The sequence below is a fragment of the Triturus cristatus genome, chromosome 11 (genome assembly GCF_964204655.1).
Source record: "Triturus cristatus chromosome 11, aTriCri1.1, whole genome shotgun sequence".
NCBI lineage: Eukaryota > Metazoa > Chordata > Amphibia > Caudata > Salamandridae > Triturus > Triturus cristatus.
In genome coordinates, this window is record NC_140594.1 from 546,669,004 (window position 1) to 546,687,573 (window position 18,570).

Consider the following 18,570-nt stretch of genomic DNA (forward strand, 5'->3'; position numbering starts at 1 on the left):
CAGTCGTACCCCCACCCCAGTACGTGTCGTACCCCCCGTGTACCTACACCCCAGTACGTTCCAGTCGTACCCCCACCCCAGTACGTGTCGTACCACCGTCAATGTACACCCCCCCACCCCAGTACGTGTCGTACCCCCCAAAGTTTGGAACAGATACTGATGAAGCAGTGTTATCTTACATTGAAGAATATGCAACATGTGCTATACCAAAAAGCACAGAAGAGAAAAAGTTAAAGGAGCAAGTTTTATGTTTCCAAAGTCATCGGTGTGGAAAATACTGTCGACGGAAATACAAGAGCAAAGATAACTACTACACTAAATGTCGATTTGGATTTCCTAGACCTGTTCTTTCAAATGGAAGAGTAAACAGTTGTATGTCAGCTGTGAGACATACTATCACAAGAAAATCACCTAAGAATACCTACAACCTAAAAAGAAAAGAAGAATCAAAAAATATAAATGACTACAACCCAGTCATTTTATCCATGTGGAACGCTAACATGGATATACAGTATGTAGCTGACAATTCCATTGCTGTTGCTCGATATGTAACGTCTTACATTACGAAATCAGAAAAAACAGAATTGAAGGAAATGTGGGAAGAGATTTCTCACGAGAAGACTGTCAGTAAGAAGCTGTACAGTTTCAGTTTGAAGATGTTATCGCATCGAGAAATTGGATCCTACGAATGTTCAGATAGGTTATCTTCTGCAAGTCTCTACTCGAAATCAAGAAGAATAATTTGGGCAAGTTTAGGCCTTGCAGCAATGAGAAATCGGGTACTAAAATCTGTTGGAGAAATTGAATATTTGGCCGAGAATGACCCAGAAAGTACAGATATTTTGAAATCAAACATGTTGGACACATATTATGCCAAGAGAAGTCAACATCTGGAGAACATGTGTCTCTATGAAGTGCTGCAGAACTACATTTATTCACGGAAAGCCGCAGAAGACATCAACAATGGAAAATATAAAGTCATTGGTGAGGAAGGATGTTTGGTGAAGCAAACAAAAGGAAGTTTGATAAATCACAGGAAGCTGAGTTGCGACACTACTGACAAGAAGGAATTTTACTACTTGGCTCTTTTACAGTTGTTTAAACCATGGCGTACAGAGGATGAACTACTGGGAGAATTTCAAAGCTATGAAGATTCTTTTAATGCTTGCAAAGACAGCATACAATGCAGTACATTCTCAAGTTATCTGCAAATGTTAAATGAAGAAATTGAACAGGAAACTACAATTGCAGCAGAAATAGCTAGAGACAGTTCTCAGGACAGCCAAAGTTCAGAAACACTCAGGTGCCGATCACAATCCGGTAAAAAATTCCCCCGTGCGACTCGTATCGGGTCTTTTTACCGTACGAATCGTACAAGTGCCGTACGAACTGGCAATCACGATTCGCATGGTAAAAAGTCCATACGAACCGCACTGGGAATCATTCCCCACACGTCCTCGGGTCGGAAAATGTGTCCGACACGTCCTCGGACGATTTACCTTACAAACGTGAAAAGCCAAGTCCGACCGAGGAATCACGATCCATCCCGTGCGTCCGAGCGTACAACCGTATGGAAAAAACACCGTCCGCACCGAACACCCATAGCAACCATGGAGACATGTGCCCGCATACGCGCCCAACACTCCCCCCAGCCCCCGTACGTCCGACACGTACCCCCCGTGTATGTATACCCCCACCCGTCTAGGTACACCCCAGTACGTTCCAGTCGAACCCCCACCCCAGTACGTGTCATACCCCCGTCAATGTACACCCCCCCACCCCTGTACGTGTCGTACCCCCGTGTACCCCCACCCCAGTACGTTCCAGTCGTACCCCCACCCCTGGACGTGTCGTACCCCCCGTGTACCTACACCCAAGTACGTTCCAGTCGTACCCCCACCCCAGGACGTGTCGTACCACCGTCAATGTACACCCCCCCACCCCTGTACGTGTCGTACCACCGTCTATGTACACCCCAGTACATTCCAGTCGTACCCCCACCCCAGTACGTGTCATACCCCCCGTGTACCTACACCCCAGTACGTTCCAGTCGTACCCCCACCCCAGTACGTGTCTTACCACCGTCAATGTACACCCCCCACCCCTGTACGTGTCGTACCCCCGTGTACCTACACCCCAGTACGTTCCAGTCGTACCCCCACCCCAGTACGTGTCGTACCACCGTCAATGTACACCCCCCACCCCTGCACGTGTCGTACCCCCCGTGTACCTACACCCCAGTACGTTCCAGTCGTACCCCCACCCCAGTACGTGTCGTACCACCGTCAATGTACACCCCCCCACCCCTGTACGTGTCGTACCCCCGTGTACCCCCACCCCAGTACGTTCGAGTCGTACCCCCACCCCAGGACGTGTCGTACCCCCCTGTGTACCTACACCCAAGTACGTTCCAGTCGTACCCCCACCCCAGTACGTGTCATACCCCCCGTGTACCTACACCCCAGTACGTTCCAGTCGTACCCCCACCCCAGTACGTGTCGTACCACCGTCAATGTACACCCCCCACCCCTGTACGTGTCGTACCCCCCGTGTACCTACACCCCAGTACGTTCCAGTCGTACCCCCACCCCAGTACGTGTCGTACCACCGTCAATGTACACCCCCCCACCCCTGTACGTGTCGTACCCCCGTGTACCCCCACCCCAGTACGTTCGAGTCGTACCCCCACCCCAGGACGTGTCGTACCCCCCCGTGTACCTACACCCCAGTACGTTCCAGTCGTACCCCCACCCCAGTACGTGTCGTACCACCGTCAATGTACACCCCCCCACCCCTGTACGTGTCGTACCCCCGTGTACCCCCACCCCAGTACGTTCGAGTCGTACCCCAACCCCAGGACGTGTCGTACCCCCCCGTGTACCTACACCCAAGTACGTTCCAGTCGTACCCCCACCCCAGGACGTGTCGTACCACCGTCAATGTACACCCCCCACCCCAGTACGTGTCGTACCCCCCGTGTACCTACACCCAAGTACGTTCGAGTCGTACCCCCACCCCAGGACGTGTCGTACCCCCCCGTGTACCTACACCCAAGTACGTTCCAGTCGTACCCCCACCCCTGGACGTGTCGTACCCCCCGTGTACCTACACCCAAGTACGTTCGAGTCGTACCCCCACCCCAGGACGTGTCGTACCCCCCGTGTACCTACACCCCAGTACGTTCCAGTCGTACCCCCACCCCAGTACGTGTCGTACCCCCCGTGTACCTACACCCCAGTACGTTCCAGTCGTACCCCCACCCCAGTACGTGTCATACCCCCCGTGTACCTACACCCCAGTACGTTCCAGTCGTACCCCCACCCCAGTACGTGTCGTACCCCCCGTGTACCTACACCCCAGTACGTTCCAGTCGTACCCCCACCCCAGTACGTGTCGTACCACCGTCAATGTACACCCCCCCACCCCAGTACGTGTCGTACCCCCCGTGTACCCCCACCCCAGTACGTTCCAGTCGTACCCCCACCCCTGGACGTGTCGTACCCCCCGTGTACCTACACCCAAGTACGTTCCAGTCGTACCCCCACCCCTGGACGTGTCGTACCCCCGTGTACCTACACCCAAGTACGTTCCAGTCGTACCCCCACCCCAGGACGTGTCGTACCACCGTCAATGTACACCCCCCACCCCAGTACGTGTCGTACCCCCCGTGTACCTACACCCAAGTACGTTCGAGTCGTACCCCCACCCCAGGACGTGTCGTACCCCCCCGTGTACCTACACCCAAGTACGTTCCAGTCGTACCCCCACCCCTGGACGTGTCGTACCCCCCGTGTACCTACACCCAAGTACGTTCGAGTCGTACCCCCACCCCAGGACGTGTCGTACCCCCCGTGTACCTACACCCCAGTACGTTCCAGTCGTACCCCCACCCCAGTACGTGTCGTACCCCCCGTGTACCTACACCCCAGTACGTTCCAGTCGTACCCCCACCCCAGTACGTGTCATACCCCCCGTGTACCTACACCCCAGTACGTTCCAGTCGTACCCCCACCCCAGTACGTGTCGTACCCCCCGTGTACCTACACCCCAGTACGTTCCAGTCGTACCCCCACCCCAGTACGTGTCGTACCACCGTCAATGTACACCCCCCCACCCCAGTACGTGTCGTACCCCCCGTGTACCCCCACCCCAGTACGTTCCAGTCGTACCCCCACCCCTGGACGTGTCGTACCCCCCGTGTACCTACACCCAAGTACGTTCCAGTCGTACCCCCACCCCTGGACGTGTCGTACCCCCCGTGTACCTACACCCAAGTACGTTCCAGTCGTACCCCCACCCCAGGACGTGTCGTACCACCGTCAATGTACACCCCCCACCCCAGTACGTGTCGTACCCCCCGTGTACCTACACCCAAGTACGTTCGAGTCGTACCCCCACCCCAGGACGTGTCGTACCCCCCCGTGTACCTACACCCAAGTACGTTCCAGTCGTACCCCCACCCCTGGACGTGTCGTACCCCCCGTGTACCTACACCCCAGTACGTTCCAGTCGTACCCCCACCCCAGTACGTGTCGTACCACCGTCAATGTACACCCCCCACCCCTGCACGTGTCGTACCCCCCGTGTACCTACACCCAAGTACGTTCGAGTCGTACCCCCACCCCAGGACGTGTCATACCCCCCGTGTACCTACACCCCAGTACGTTCCAGTCGTACCCCCACCCCAGTACGTGTCGTACCCCCCGTGTACCTACACCCCAGTACGTTCCAGTCGTACCCCCACCCCAGTACGTGTCATACCACCGTCAATGTACACCCCCCCACCCCAGTACGTGTCGTACCCCCCGTGTACCTACACCCGAGTACGTTCGAGTCGTACCCCCACCCCAGGACGTGTCGTACCCCCCCGTGTACCTACACCCAAGTACGTTCCAGTCGTACCCCCACCCCTGGACGTGTCGTACCCCCCGTGTACCTACACCCAAGTACGTTCGAGTCGTACCCCCACCCCAGGACGTGTCGTACCCCCCGTGTACCTACACCCCAGTACGTTCCAGTCGTACCCCCACCCCAGTACGTTTCGTACCACCGTCAATGTACACCCCCCACCCCTGCACGTGTCGTACCCCCCGTGTACCTACACCCCAGTACGTTCCAGTCGTACCCCCACCCCAGTACGTGTCGTACCACCGTCAATGTACACCCCCCACCCCTGTACGTGTCGTACCCCCCGTGTACCTACACCCAAGTACGTTCCAGTCGTACCCCCACCCCAGTACGTTCCTGGCGCACCCCCAACACAACCTCCTAAGTACGGAGCGCACCCCATGCCCCAACATCACAACCGCATGTACGAGTCTTACAAAGCCACACACAAGGACAAAATCGTACAACCAAATGGCCCATGTACACACCGTACACACGCTCAAAACTCACGTACACAACCAGGACAAAATAAAACAACACAAGAATACACCAGTCGAAAGGCACACAGCCACTAAACATGGCCAACAACCACTTAAATAACACAATCACTGACCTGCAACTGCCAAAAACAAACAGAGGCCCAATACACCACCACTCCTTATAACACACCCACCCAAAATTCAAAAACTGCCACACCCACCCATGGACCAATAAAAAGGGCCCACACACACAAACCATGAGCCTTTCCAACAGACTCACTGCTGCCAGACACCACAGAACCAGACTACAAGCTACACCACACCTTACACTTGCACACCTTCAAACGACCACCCTCACAAACACCCTCTCATCACATTCACACACACACACAACCATCCACACCCCCCCCCAACATCCACACCCCCCCCACACCCACACCATCCCCACCCACACCCCTCACCATGCCCACTACCAAGAATCCAAAGTTCAGTCACCGAGAGTTGGAGGTCCTTGTTGATCAAATCCTCAGAGTCGAGCCACAGATCTTTGGAACATTGGTCAGAAGCACCAGCCAGGCAGCCAAAACAGCCATGTGGCAGACCATCGTCGATGCTGTGAATGCTGTTGCGGACACCAGGAGGACCAAGCAGGATTGCCAGAACAGGTGGTACGATCTGCGGAGGAGGGTCAGAGCCAAGAGGCAGGAGGAACACGACCAGGCCAACGCCACCGGAGGAGGGCCCTCCCGCAGAGCCGTACAGTACCATCCCTGGGAGGAGAGGGTGATGGCCATACTGCCGGTGGAGGCAGTTGAAGGAGTAGAAGGACTCCGAGACCCGGGTGAGTACACAAACAACGCACCTCACATGGGGGGAACTGCAACCACAACCAAAATCAATAACAGGCACGCAACCACCACAAGCCATCGCATTACTCAACCACACTCCATGAGCAGGCACATGCCACTGCTGCCACCATGCCCCATGCACCCAGCTGGACAATGTCAAGTCACAGGCCACAGAAGACAACAACACATGACACGGTAACCCGGATGGCGGGAGGCTGGGCACCAAGAATCACATAGTGCGACTCCAAAGCAGACAACAATGCCCTCTGCCCATATGGCCTAGGTCACAGCCAGACAAACACTGTGTCCCAACACAGGAATGACTTGCCAGCAAATGGCGGACGCCTTGCATCAACACATGGGGGTGAAGGCACTGTTTTGCACATGCCAGCAGCTAATGAACAGCCAACAGTGTGAAAGAGTGGCAGCACACACCACCACAGCAGCAGCGCACAGACACACAGCAGACAAAATGGGTGCCTGGAGATCAGAAACAAACTCACATCAACAGGCCAAGGGCCACTCAAAGATCTGCTAACAGTGTGTGCCCAGGAAGCTGGGCCAAGGTGACAGAGGGTGACACACGGAGGGAGGGAGAGGGGGACACAGAGGGAGGGAGAGGGGGACAGAGAGGGAGGGAGAGGGGGACTGAGAGGGAGGGAGACGGACAGAGGGAGGAGGCTGACACACGGAGGGAGGGAGAGGGGGACACAGAGGGAGGGAGAGGGGGACAGAGAGGGAGGGAGAGGGGGACTGAGAGGGAGGGAGACGGACAGAGGGAGGAGGCTGACACACGGAGGGAGGGAGAGGGGGACACAGAGGGAGGGAGAGGGGGACAGGGAGGGAGGGAGAGGGGGACTGAGAGGGAGGGAGAGGGGGACAGAGAGGGAGGGAGAGGGGGACAGAGAGGGAGGGAGAGGGGGACAGAGAGGGAGGGAGACGGACAGAGGGAGGAGGCTGACACACGGAGGGAGGGAGAGGGGGACAGAGAGGGAGGGAGAGGGGGACAGAGAAGGAGGGAGACACAGGGAGAGCAAATCAGTCCTTTGGTGTGTGGGAATGTCTGCTCGTCAGCAGGTGGACTGCGTGCATGTAGACAAGGGTGCCCAGTGCCAGAACCCCCCCTCTTCATCATGGCAAAACGCAGGGCCATGTTACAACCTGTACACGAGCACAAGGACAGCCACCTGCATCATATGAGTGTGTGGATCCACTCCATGTGCACATGTACAGTGCTACAAGGAAGGCGCAAACGCATAGCTCGGCACACATGCACACTCCACTGCTGACTGCAGTCACACTTGACGCAGCAAGTAAGACTGTGCCACACATAGTTAAAGGGGCCAAATTGGTGCCCAAGGGACACACACATGCACAAGTGCACTGTGAGTGGAATGCAAGACAGATCCTAATTCCAAGAGGAAATGTGCCAACTTTGTAACGGATGAAACATGGATGTTGCATGGATCAAAATTAACATTGTCTCTCTCACACACAGGTCAACGTCGTGCTGCACCCCCCAACACTGGGGGGGAACACTCACAGGACCCGGATCTGCAGGAGACCGATCCCACCGGCAGCGACCACTCTCACCACTCTGCGGACGACCCCGACCGACCTGGCCCCTCTGGTGTCCAACCACCTGCAGCACCTGCGTCAGGTACAACCGTGCCAACCACCACCCCCACTCCTGCCACATCCCAGGAGACACCCAGGATCCCTGCCCCAACACCACAATGCAGCCAGGCTCGCCAGGAGGGACACGGTGTCCCGGGCACCCAGGAGGAGGCAGGCGACAACGCCAATGCCACCCCTCAGGGGTCCCGGAGACCCCATGTGCCCACAAGTGCAGGCCAGACGCAAGTGGGCAGGGGTGGTGGGAGTGGAGAGCGGCGGAGGCGCGAGCCTGACCAGTTGGCTGGGGATCCGGTATTTTCCCATGTCCGTAACATCCTGGACTCATACCGGCAGGACACCACGGGCATGGCCCAGGTTGTGTCCGTCCTCGAGGGGATCAAGGTCCAGCAGGCCCAGCAACATGCGGAGCTAATAGCCTGTCTACAGCTACACCAACGGAGGATGGAGGACAGACAGGCTCAGCAAGTGACGGCGTCCCAGGGGATTCACGCTGAACTCCGTCGGATGGCCGACACCATGGCCGACCCTCCCTGTGCCAGAAGGCGGAGAACATCACCACCCACAGGGAGGGATCATGAGGAGGAGGAGGAAACATCCGACGGAGCATCCCAGACGTCGTCACGGCCTGCTGCTGAGGTTCCCCGCAGGAAGCCGGGTCGTCCACGGAAAGGACCGTGAGGGTGGCTGCTACATCACCATCTCCCAGGACACCTGGCCTGGCACCTGGCCCACTGGAGCAACAGCATCACAGCATCAAGAGACATTCTCTGCCACATGGCCCTGCTGGTCACTGGCTGACCAATGTTGACAAAGACTGTGGCATGGACTCTGAGGATTTCCAATGGCAAGGACACCAACTCCCCTACTGAACTTTGGATTCCCTAATCCCGGAAAGGCCCTCACTTGCCCCCCCCCCCCAATAATAAATCACACTATTAAGAGTAGATGCCTGCTGGTAGCATTATTACCTAACATGTGTCTTGTACAGTCTAAACATGCCTGAGTCATCTGTTCACTTCAACCATCCACACCCTGGGGCCTGAGTCTGGCACAGGACACATGGGTCACAGTTTTCTAGGCAAGACAGACATGGAGCACCATACACACCCGTGATGGTCAGAACCAGCTGAGGGGGTGGCCGAACAACCGTGCTGACAGACACATTGAGTACAGCAACAGTCATGCGCAGAGGTCAGGGATCCTGGCCCGTGTCCTGGGGGGCACCCAGGTACGTGTAGACAGGTGGCAGAACCATGTCCTGCAAGCTTGAGTCCGGTGGATGCAGAGAATGGGGTCATGGACAACGTTGGATGCATGGGGATGGCACATGTCACAATACCCACACAGTCATGGACATCATGCCCATTACACAGTCTCAGCACACACACACAGCTTGCATCTTGCCACTCGACACATTGACACATAGCCACAATCAGGGAATACCATGCCAGACATGCAGGATGCACCGTGCCAACACACCAGCATTGACTGAGAAGAGGCACCTTGGAGGCATAGGGACACCTTTAATAGTCATGTGTTTGGGATTGCAGAGGCAACTTGAAGTACACATGAACACATCATGTGGAGTAACATGTGGCTCCAACACTGGCACCCCCCTTCTGCAGCACAAATGCGTGATAGCCATGGAACTGGCACACAAGTGTCGGATAATAGCTAAATACCCACAGCTGCTCACGGAGAGCCTGCCATACACCATACATCCGCTGATGTGGAAGTCCCACGCCATGTCAAGACAATGTTAACCGTATGTGTCCGAGGGCAGTGTCACACACATTGATGCCTTCATCACAATCCACCATCCCATCACTGATGACTGACAACCAGGCAGCCCATCTATTCAGGTGTACCCAGCTGCATGTCGTGTCCCATGGGGATGCCACATGTCTGCAGAGGACCCAAACCCCGACCGGGGCAGTGTGCACACATCGTGAACAACTGCCACACCCAATACACCCCAGATGCATCCCTTACCCCATGGAGACTTCCAAACGTGTCCGTGCCTGTAACGCTGAGTCAGCCCACGATGCCATGTCCATGAGGAATAGCAGTGCCACAACAATGCAACCAGCAAACGGCATGCGCAGGTACCTGGGGAAGAGAGACACACAAGAAGTCAGCCACAAGAAGCACAGCCACTTGCATGTGCATTTACTCGACACATGTATGTATGACAACATGCTAGGTCACAATTATGCCTGGGGAAATACTACCATCACTGCCACCATCACTCCAGTGACACACCCACACACACCTCTGACCCACGTGCCATACATGCAGGTGGAGACACACATCACAACGCATGCCACACGGGGACCAATGCGTGCACACTCAGACCCTGGTACTCACCACTAAGCAAAGAAGTCGCGTATGAGCCGAGTCCGGATGTCCTCTTGCGGCTCCACATCCTCCACATCACTAGCCCCATTGCCAAGCCCTTCGTCCTCCACGGGTGGATGGTCCTCGTCATCTTGATCCAGGATGAGGGGCACAGCTCTTTCAACTGCCATGTTGTGCAGCATGCAGCAGACCATGAAGATCTTGCAGACCTTCGCCGGGGCATATGGGAGTGCGCCGCCGGTCTTGTGGAGGCACCGGAATTGGCTCTTCAGCATGCCAAACGTCCTCTCTATCACTCGCCTTGTCCGGCCATGGGCGGTGTTGTAGCGGAGCTGGGCCGGCGTGATGGGGTTGCGGAGAGGTGTCAGCAGCCAAGGCATGTTGGGATAGCCAGCGTCCCCTAAATGGAAAGCACATGGATATCGTTAGAACTGGCGAAGCGGTAGTGCTGCTCGGCCAAACAGAATACAGGACAGACAGACTGTACCCACCAACAACACATGCACGTTCGTTGCGCAGCTGCATCATCATATCAGGCATCCCGCTACGCCTCATGATGTAGGCATCGTGTGCTGATCCTGGAAAACGAGCACAGACATGTGAAATCACCATGTTGGACAGACACACCACAAGGGCATTGATGGAGTGGTAGTGCTTCCGATTGCGGTACGCCACCTCCCGTGCGTGTGGTGGTACCACACCTACATGTGTCCCATCTATGGACCCAATGACATGGGGCATCCCTCCCAGGGCATAGAAACCACGCTTGACCTCAGTCATCTGTTCAGGGGTTGGGAACTTGATGAAGTCATCCAGGTGAATCAACATGGCCTCCAAGAAATCATGCAGCACACCGCTGAACATGCTCTGGGACATGCCACCAACATGAGCTATGGTACATTGGAAGGTACCCGTGGCAAGGAAATGTAGGGCAGCCATTACCTTCAGCTGGGGTGTCAGTGCCGTAGGATACCTGTGCTGCGGTTGCAGGTGTGGTGCCAGTCTCGCCGTCAGCTCCAGAATCAATGGTTGGGTGAAGCGGTAGAGCCGGATCCTGTCATTCTCCTGCATGGTGGCCAAGTCTGGAATTCTTCGGGCAACAGGAGGCGCTCTGCAGTAATTTGGAAGTGACAAGGAAGAGTGAGTGCACTACGAGAACAACTCATGTCTACTGAGCACATGTAAATCTGCCAATACACACATGCCACATAGGGAGTCAGGCATGTGCTACATGCCCAGGACACGTATGGATGCAAGGTGACACTCCTTCCAAGACCCAGCTACACACGGTGATTGAGAACCTCCCCATGCCACGCCATGGGAATAGCTGTGTCCCAGTGCAAGTGCACTGCCCGACGCAAGACAGGAGTGACATACACCCACACATCAGCAGAAGTGTGATGCTGATTGCAGAGACTGGCAGCGGAACACTTGAGCCACAGGTCACATGACATTACACTAGTCCAGCCCACACACCTTGCCATGAAGGTGCACATGTCATGACTCCCCACACATTCCTTGTGAGTTTGCTGACATGGCCTTGTCACGCTACTCCGTGTCCCTTGCATACATGTGCACCTCACATCCGGTAACACATGTGGCATGGTGTTGGGAACAGTGTGCAATGACAATCTACACACAGCCACATGTTGGTTGCTGCAACGGCTGCAGCTTTTGAGGGTGCAACAACATCAACCCGATGTAAATCCCGGACACATATATGGCATAGTCACATTGTGCACTGTGGGTAGTGATGAGTCATGTGTCATGACCCCTGTACCGGGCATCATGGGACACTTCCGTGTGTTGGTGTCCGTGCCATGCCAGTGACGCTCACCCCAAGTGCGCAGTCCCACATGCACACATGTCAAAGGAGTCAAGGGCATGCCTGGCACACATTGCACCCTCACACAGTACACATGTACACATCTCATCATACATCTGGTGCCTTCTCCACTCAGGAGGCATGTTCCACATCACAGCCTGTGACACCTGTGCCCAACACATGTGGTAATGCACAGACGATGCCTTGGTGTCCATTCCTGGACAAGTATGTCCATCCATGGACAAGTATGTCCGCCCTATTCCGACATGTGTGTCGCCTATCACCACAGTGATGTGTAAAATCCGCCGTACTGCTGCTGAGAGGGCCTGTGCATGTTCCCAAATCACTGTGGGAGTGCTGCCGTATGTGTACCCATCGTGATGGCGAGCGTAGATGCGAGTGTACGGTCCGTACCACTACGGGTACGCATACGCGTGCAGACCCATAGTGATAGTGAGCGTAGATGCGAGTGTACGGTCCGTACCACTACGGGTACGCATACGCGTGCAGACCCATAGTGATAGTGAGCGTAGATGCGAGTGTACGGTCCGTACCACTACGGGTACGCATACGCGTGCAGACCCATAGTGATAGTGAGCGTAGATGCGAGTGTACGGTCCGTACCACTATGGGTCTGCACGCGTATGCGTACCCGTAGTGGTACGGACCGTACACTCGCATCTACGCTCACTATCACTATGGGTCTGCATGCGTATGCGTACCCGTAGTGGTACGGACCGTACACTCGCATCTACGCTCACTATCACTATGGGTCTGCACGCGTATGCGTACCCGTAGTGGTACGGACCGTACACTCGCATCTACGCTCACTATCACTATGGGTCTGCACGCGTATGCGTACCCGTAGTGGTACGGACCGTACACTCGCATCTACGCTCACTATCACTATGGGTCTGCACGCGTATGCGTACCCGTAGTGATAGTGAGCGTAGATGCGAGTGTTCGGTCCGTACCACTACGAGTACGCATACGCGTGCAGACCAAAAGTGATGGAGAGCGTAGGCATGCATGTACGGGCCGTTGCCATGCATTTGGGGTGCCCTAGGGCCCCCACACGCACCGTACCTGTGTGTGATGCTCCAAATTACATGGGGGACAAGTATTAAGGCCTACATGCATGCTGGTTGTCATGGAGACCAAGTTCAAAATTGGAAATTGTTCTGGAAGGTGCACAGCAGAAGTCAGTTGGGATTTGTCTACTTTGTTGCAATGTGTTTGTGGGGCTGACATCATGCAGGAGAATGAAACCGATAGAGAACCCACAGACTGCTAGGTTTGAAGGGATTGGTGGAAACATAGGATGCAAATGTGAGTGACCAATCTCTCTGTACTCCTGTGCATGAGACTGGGCAGAAGGGCACATATAAGGCAGCCAGGTCCCATGAGGGAGCACTTGCCTGCACATCTTTGCATTCGTCGACCCAGCTGCTGCTACTGATTCCCTGGAACCATGTCAAGGGCTGTGGAGAGGACACAGCCATTCACCCTGGAGGAGAACATGGCTCTGCTGGATGTGATCCTCCCACAGTACTCCATGCTGTATGGGCGACCAGGTTATCAGGTGAGTGCATAGGCCACTGCCACAGACTGTCCCTATGTGGTGACTGTGACTTCTGCCATTGCGTCCAGGTGTAACACACATGCCATGTACTGTCGGGGGGGTCCCAGGGGGGGGGTGCCTGATGTCTCCCAGCAGTGCCCTGAGACAGGAGGGGTGGGGGCCTATCACTCACAGCAGTGCCCTGAGACAGGAGGGGTGTGTGCAGAGTCCTCCCAGCAGTGCCCTGAGACAGGAGGGGTGGGTGCAGAGTCCTCCCAGCAGTGCCCTGAGACAGGAGGGGTGGGTGTGGAGTCCTCACAGCAGTGCCCTGAGACAGGAGGGGTGGGTGTGGAGTCCTCACAGCAGTGCCCTGAGACAGGAGGGGTGGGGGCCTATCACTCACAGCAGTGCCCTGAGACAGGAGGGGTGTGTGCAGAGTCCTCCCAGCAGTGCCCTGAGACAGGAGGGGTGGGTGCAGAGTCCTCCCAGCAGTGCCCTGAGACAGGAGGGGTGGGTGTGGAGTCCTCACAGCAGTGCCCTGAGCCAGGAGGGGTGGGTGTGATGCACAGTGTGAGCCTAGATCATTGATTGTGACATTGCCATCATTCCACCTGTGTACCCACTGTGGCACGTACTGCTTTTTCCCTCACCAGGGGATGATGTCCCTATGACAAAGGTGCAATGCGTTGGCTGCATGACATGCCTTGTTGTTACCAGCTAATTTGTACCCATATGTCTCTCTGTGACATGTGGCTGGTGTATTGATGTGGTGTCACTTGTTCCTCCTCACAGGTAGGCGCCACTGCCAAGGAGCAGATCTGGCTGACCGCCGTCAGTGCCGTGAGGGGTGTGGATGGTCGGAGGCGGCGCCTGGCCCAGGTGAGGAAACGCTGGCAGGATATCCGGTGCTGGACGCGGAGGATTGCACGGCTCCTGCTGGGGGACTCACCTGAGAGCCACAAGAACCGCGGCCGCCGCCGTCTGAGCCACCTCCACAGGCGTGTGCTGCCGGTGGTCTTTCCAGACCTGGAGAGGCGCTTACAGGCGATGCAGCAGCCGGAAGGGGGTAGGTACATGTGTGTTTGTTGTGTGTCACCGGCATTTGTAAGGGCACAGTAGCATGAATCCACTGGCAGGGTTTAAAGGTGCTGTGCAGATCCTGTTTGGCCCAGTATAGCGCTGTGCCCCTGCCACCCTTCCCCTCCTTGCAATGTGTTCCCTGGTCTGTGTGTAGTCACTCCTTCCCAGGGTAATGTAGGCTGGCGCTTTGTCCACGGGAACAATGTCTGTAGCATCATGTGTGGGGGTGGTGTGTAACAGGTTGTGGGACCTTGCCTGTGCACTGTCAAGTTCACTGCATGTGGGTTCCATGTCAGTTGGCACTGATGCTGACTCCAGACATGGGAGTTGGTCTCTCATGTGTCATGCCTTACAGCGCGCATGTCCTATGTAGTGGCCTGTGACATGATGTGCATGACTGTGCGATACACATAGTGCAGGGATGGTGACGTGTGTTGCTGTCATTACCATTCAGTAGCATGTAGTTGCGTGCCCACTACTGTCCCCTGGGGCACCTTTTCCTCAGTGGTGTATGTGTCATCATGAACGTGGCCACTGTCAGTGTCTACAGCGTAAGTTGTGCTCTGTGCCATTGTCCCCTGTCACCATGTATATAGACGTGCTAATTTGTACAGGTGTCCACTGTGCAGCCTGACCTGATTGTCCTTCTTCATACTCACAGTTGCCAGTGCCTGTGTGTCTTGTTATACTCATCTGAGGATGGGCACTGGTACCTCATTATTTGTACAGGCGCACCTTGGCTGTTTGGCGTCCAATCTTGCTTTTTGCCTGCCCCTGTGTGTATCACCCAGACCATGAGATGTTGGTGCCACCTGTGTCTCCACAATTTGCCTCGTGTAGGGTCTTGTTGGGGCGGGCAATGCCTATGTGTTAAATCCTGATTACCACTTGCTGGGTCTGGGCAGTGTGTGATGTGCCTGGACACACACGCAATGTGCAGTGACCGAGTCATGTTGTGCATGTTTTCAGCATTACCTATGCAGCATGTGTCTCAAGTTCATGGATATGGTCCCTGGTCATCGGTATTTTCGCAAACGCTGTGTGGTGCAGATGCAGTGCTGGATTGTCCCCAGGACCTGGGTGCTATGTCAGACTCCTTTTCCTGTGTTTCGCTATTGTCTCATGCTCTCCATGGTATTTCAGTGGCATGGTGGCTCAACCAACTGTGTGTTGCATGCCCTACATCGGTACCCTGTTCAGTAGATGTTAGGGATCTTCCTTTTCAGGCCATGCAATGTTACCTATGTAGATTGGACTCATGTGACAGATGTGTACAGGTGTCTGAATAATTTCTGTCTCTCCACCCTGCCCACAGCATCGTCGGGGGACACAGAGGGAGACATGGACACAGACCAGGCGGAGGGACCGAGCACCAGTGCCAGCCGTGACATCGGGGCTGGCACATCGAGTGGGACAGAGGCGGAGGAGAGTGTGGCCGAGGACCTGTCGACTGGCACATCAGACTACGAAGCTGACAGGTCCGGGGACGATGTCTCCGAGTGGGCGGAGGCTGCACCAGCAGCTGACAGCGGAACAACACCTCGCACCGCCCCCTCAGTTTCCACCAGCCGCCTCCCACTTGCTCGTGTCCCTTCCCAGCGTGCCCGGTCACAGCATGTCTCCTTCCTGCCAGGCACCGCGCCCCCTGCCCCTGTCTCCACTGCTGCCGCCAATGCAGAGTCTGTGGACATCCAGCGGCAACTGCAGGTTGGTCAGGCTGCGATCCTTAATGTCCTCCATGCCCACGGCAAAACCCTCACCAACATCGAGGCTTTCTTGGAGGGCATTCATTCATCGCAGGCTGACCAACGCAACTTGCTGAGGTCCATCGACTCCACACTGACTGCAGCAGTGGGTCTCCTGCAGCGCGACCTCCCCCCACCTACCCCTGCCACACTTCCCACTCCCATGCCTGTCACACGTACACCCAGACGTCGGCATGCACCCACATCAACGGACACGGGCACCACACCAGCAGGGAAGGTCCACCGCACTCCTCCTGACACGCACACACAGGGTGAGGTAGGCACACCCACTGGGTCGGGGGGCAAACGTGTGACACGCAGCCATAGTGGGAGTCCGCATTCCACCCAGTCCACTCCCTCCAAATCCCCTCCCCTCAGCTCTCCTGGCCACATCTCCCCCAAGGACTCCTTCATGGCCGCTCTGTCCCTGAGCCCCACAGTTACACCACCACGCAAGCGGTCACGGAGGTCCCCGGTCAGGGTGGTTGAGTCTCCCCCCCTGTCTCCACCCTCCCCCGGTGGCGCTGCGACCCATCCCTCTGACCCCCCCCCCTCCTTGGGGCCTGAGGTCCCTTCGGGTGCAGGGGACTCCCTGGATGACCTTGCAAAGGTGTGTAGTGCCATCCTGGCCTCCGCCTTTGGCACTGACCCACCCCCTGTGGTGGAGTCCTCCATCCCTGCACCCACAACGCCGCCCCTTTGCCCTGATGTCCCTGCGGTGCCTGTTGCTCCCCCCCCCCCTGATGCCCTCACCAGTGTGGAAGACGATGCCATTTGACTGTGCAGGCAAGGTAGGGGACACGCATCCCACTGTGTCCCCCATCCAGCTGAGAATCATTGACTGCCCTATGGGCTTTGTGAAGATTGAACTGCCTGCGATCCACGGACATTGTGCTCCTGCAGAATAAAGCTTAATTTTGTTTTCATTATCACACTACTGCTATGCTGGTATTGGTGTTGGTGGGGCTGCTACATGGTTTTGGGTGGTGTGTAAGGGTTTGGGTGTGTGGGATATGTAGTAGTGTACTGCTCATTGGTGGGACCCTGTGATCTGTGTGCCATCACAAGGTGTTGGCTAACTTTCTTTGTTCATGTAGGCAGTTACTGCATGGTGCACTTGTCCAAGGGTGTATTCCTTCCTCTGTGTACCCAGCTTTCTTCCCTGCAGGGTGTTCCCAATGTTTAGCGCAGAGCTGTGTCTACATGAGCTGTGTGTGTGACGGAGCCCTTCTACTTTGGCCATGCATGCAGGGCCATGTCTCCACCTGCGACAATCGTGGCATCCTTGGTGATCACTGTACTTGTGTGTGGAGTCTGTTGACATGAGTTCATGGGGACATGTTCCCTTGTAGCCAGTATGCATGTGGATAATTCTGGCCTCACACACATGTGTTACACCCCTCCAGTCTCAGGGCACTGCTGGGAGGACTCTGCACCCACCCCTCCTGTCTCAGGGCACTGCTGGGAGGACTCCACACCCACCCCTCCTGTGTCAGGGCACTGCTGGGAGGACTCTGCACCCACCCCTCCTGTGTCAGGGCACTGCTGGGAGGACTCTGCACCCACCCCTCCTGTGTCAGGGCACTGCTGGGAGGACTCTGCACCCACCCCTCCTGTGTCAGGGCACTGCTGGGAGGACTCCACACCCACCCCTCCTGTCTCAGGGCACTGCTGGGAGGACTCCACACCCACCTCTCCTGTGTCAGGGCACTGCTGGGAGGACTCTGCACACACCCCTCCTGTCTCTGGGCACTGCTGGGAGGACTCTGCACACACCCCTCCTGTCTCTGGGCACTGCTGGGAGTGATGGGCACCCACCCCTCCTGTCTCAGGGCACTGCTGGGAGGACTCTGCACCCACCCCTCCTGTCTCAGGGCACTGCTGGGAGGACTCTGCACACACCCCTCCTGTCTCTGGGCACTGCTGGGAGTGATGGGCACCCACCCCTCCTGTCTCAGGGCACTGCTGGGAGGACTCCACACCCACCACTCCTGTCTCAGGGCACTGCTGGGTGGACTCTGCACACACACCTCCGATTTCTGGATATGTGCGCTTGGCACATACACGGTGGGGTTACGCACACTGCATTAGAGGTGAGGGTACGAGTCTACTGACACTGGTGTGGTGGGGGTACGCTCCGTACGTCCGC

The 18,570-nt window shown here is 56.2% G+C and overlaps 1 protein-coding gene across 1 annotated transcript in view; it reads left to right on the forward strand.

Moving 5' to 3' along the window:
• The first annotated feature begins 1,006 nt into the window (after positions 1–1,006).
• Positions 1,007–18,570, forward strand: part of LOC146785050 (uncharacterized) — a 35,404-nt gene continuing 17,840 nt past the window's right edge. The window contains exon 1 of the mRNA XM_085632977.1: positions 1,007–1,303. Within this exon, the coding sequence (XP_085489103.1) occupies positions 1,212–1,303 (92 nt within the window). The 5' untranslated portion in view covers positions 1,007–1,211. The remainder of the gene's footprint in view (positions 1,304–18,570) is intronic.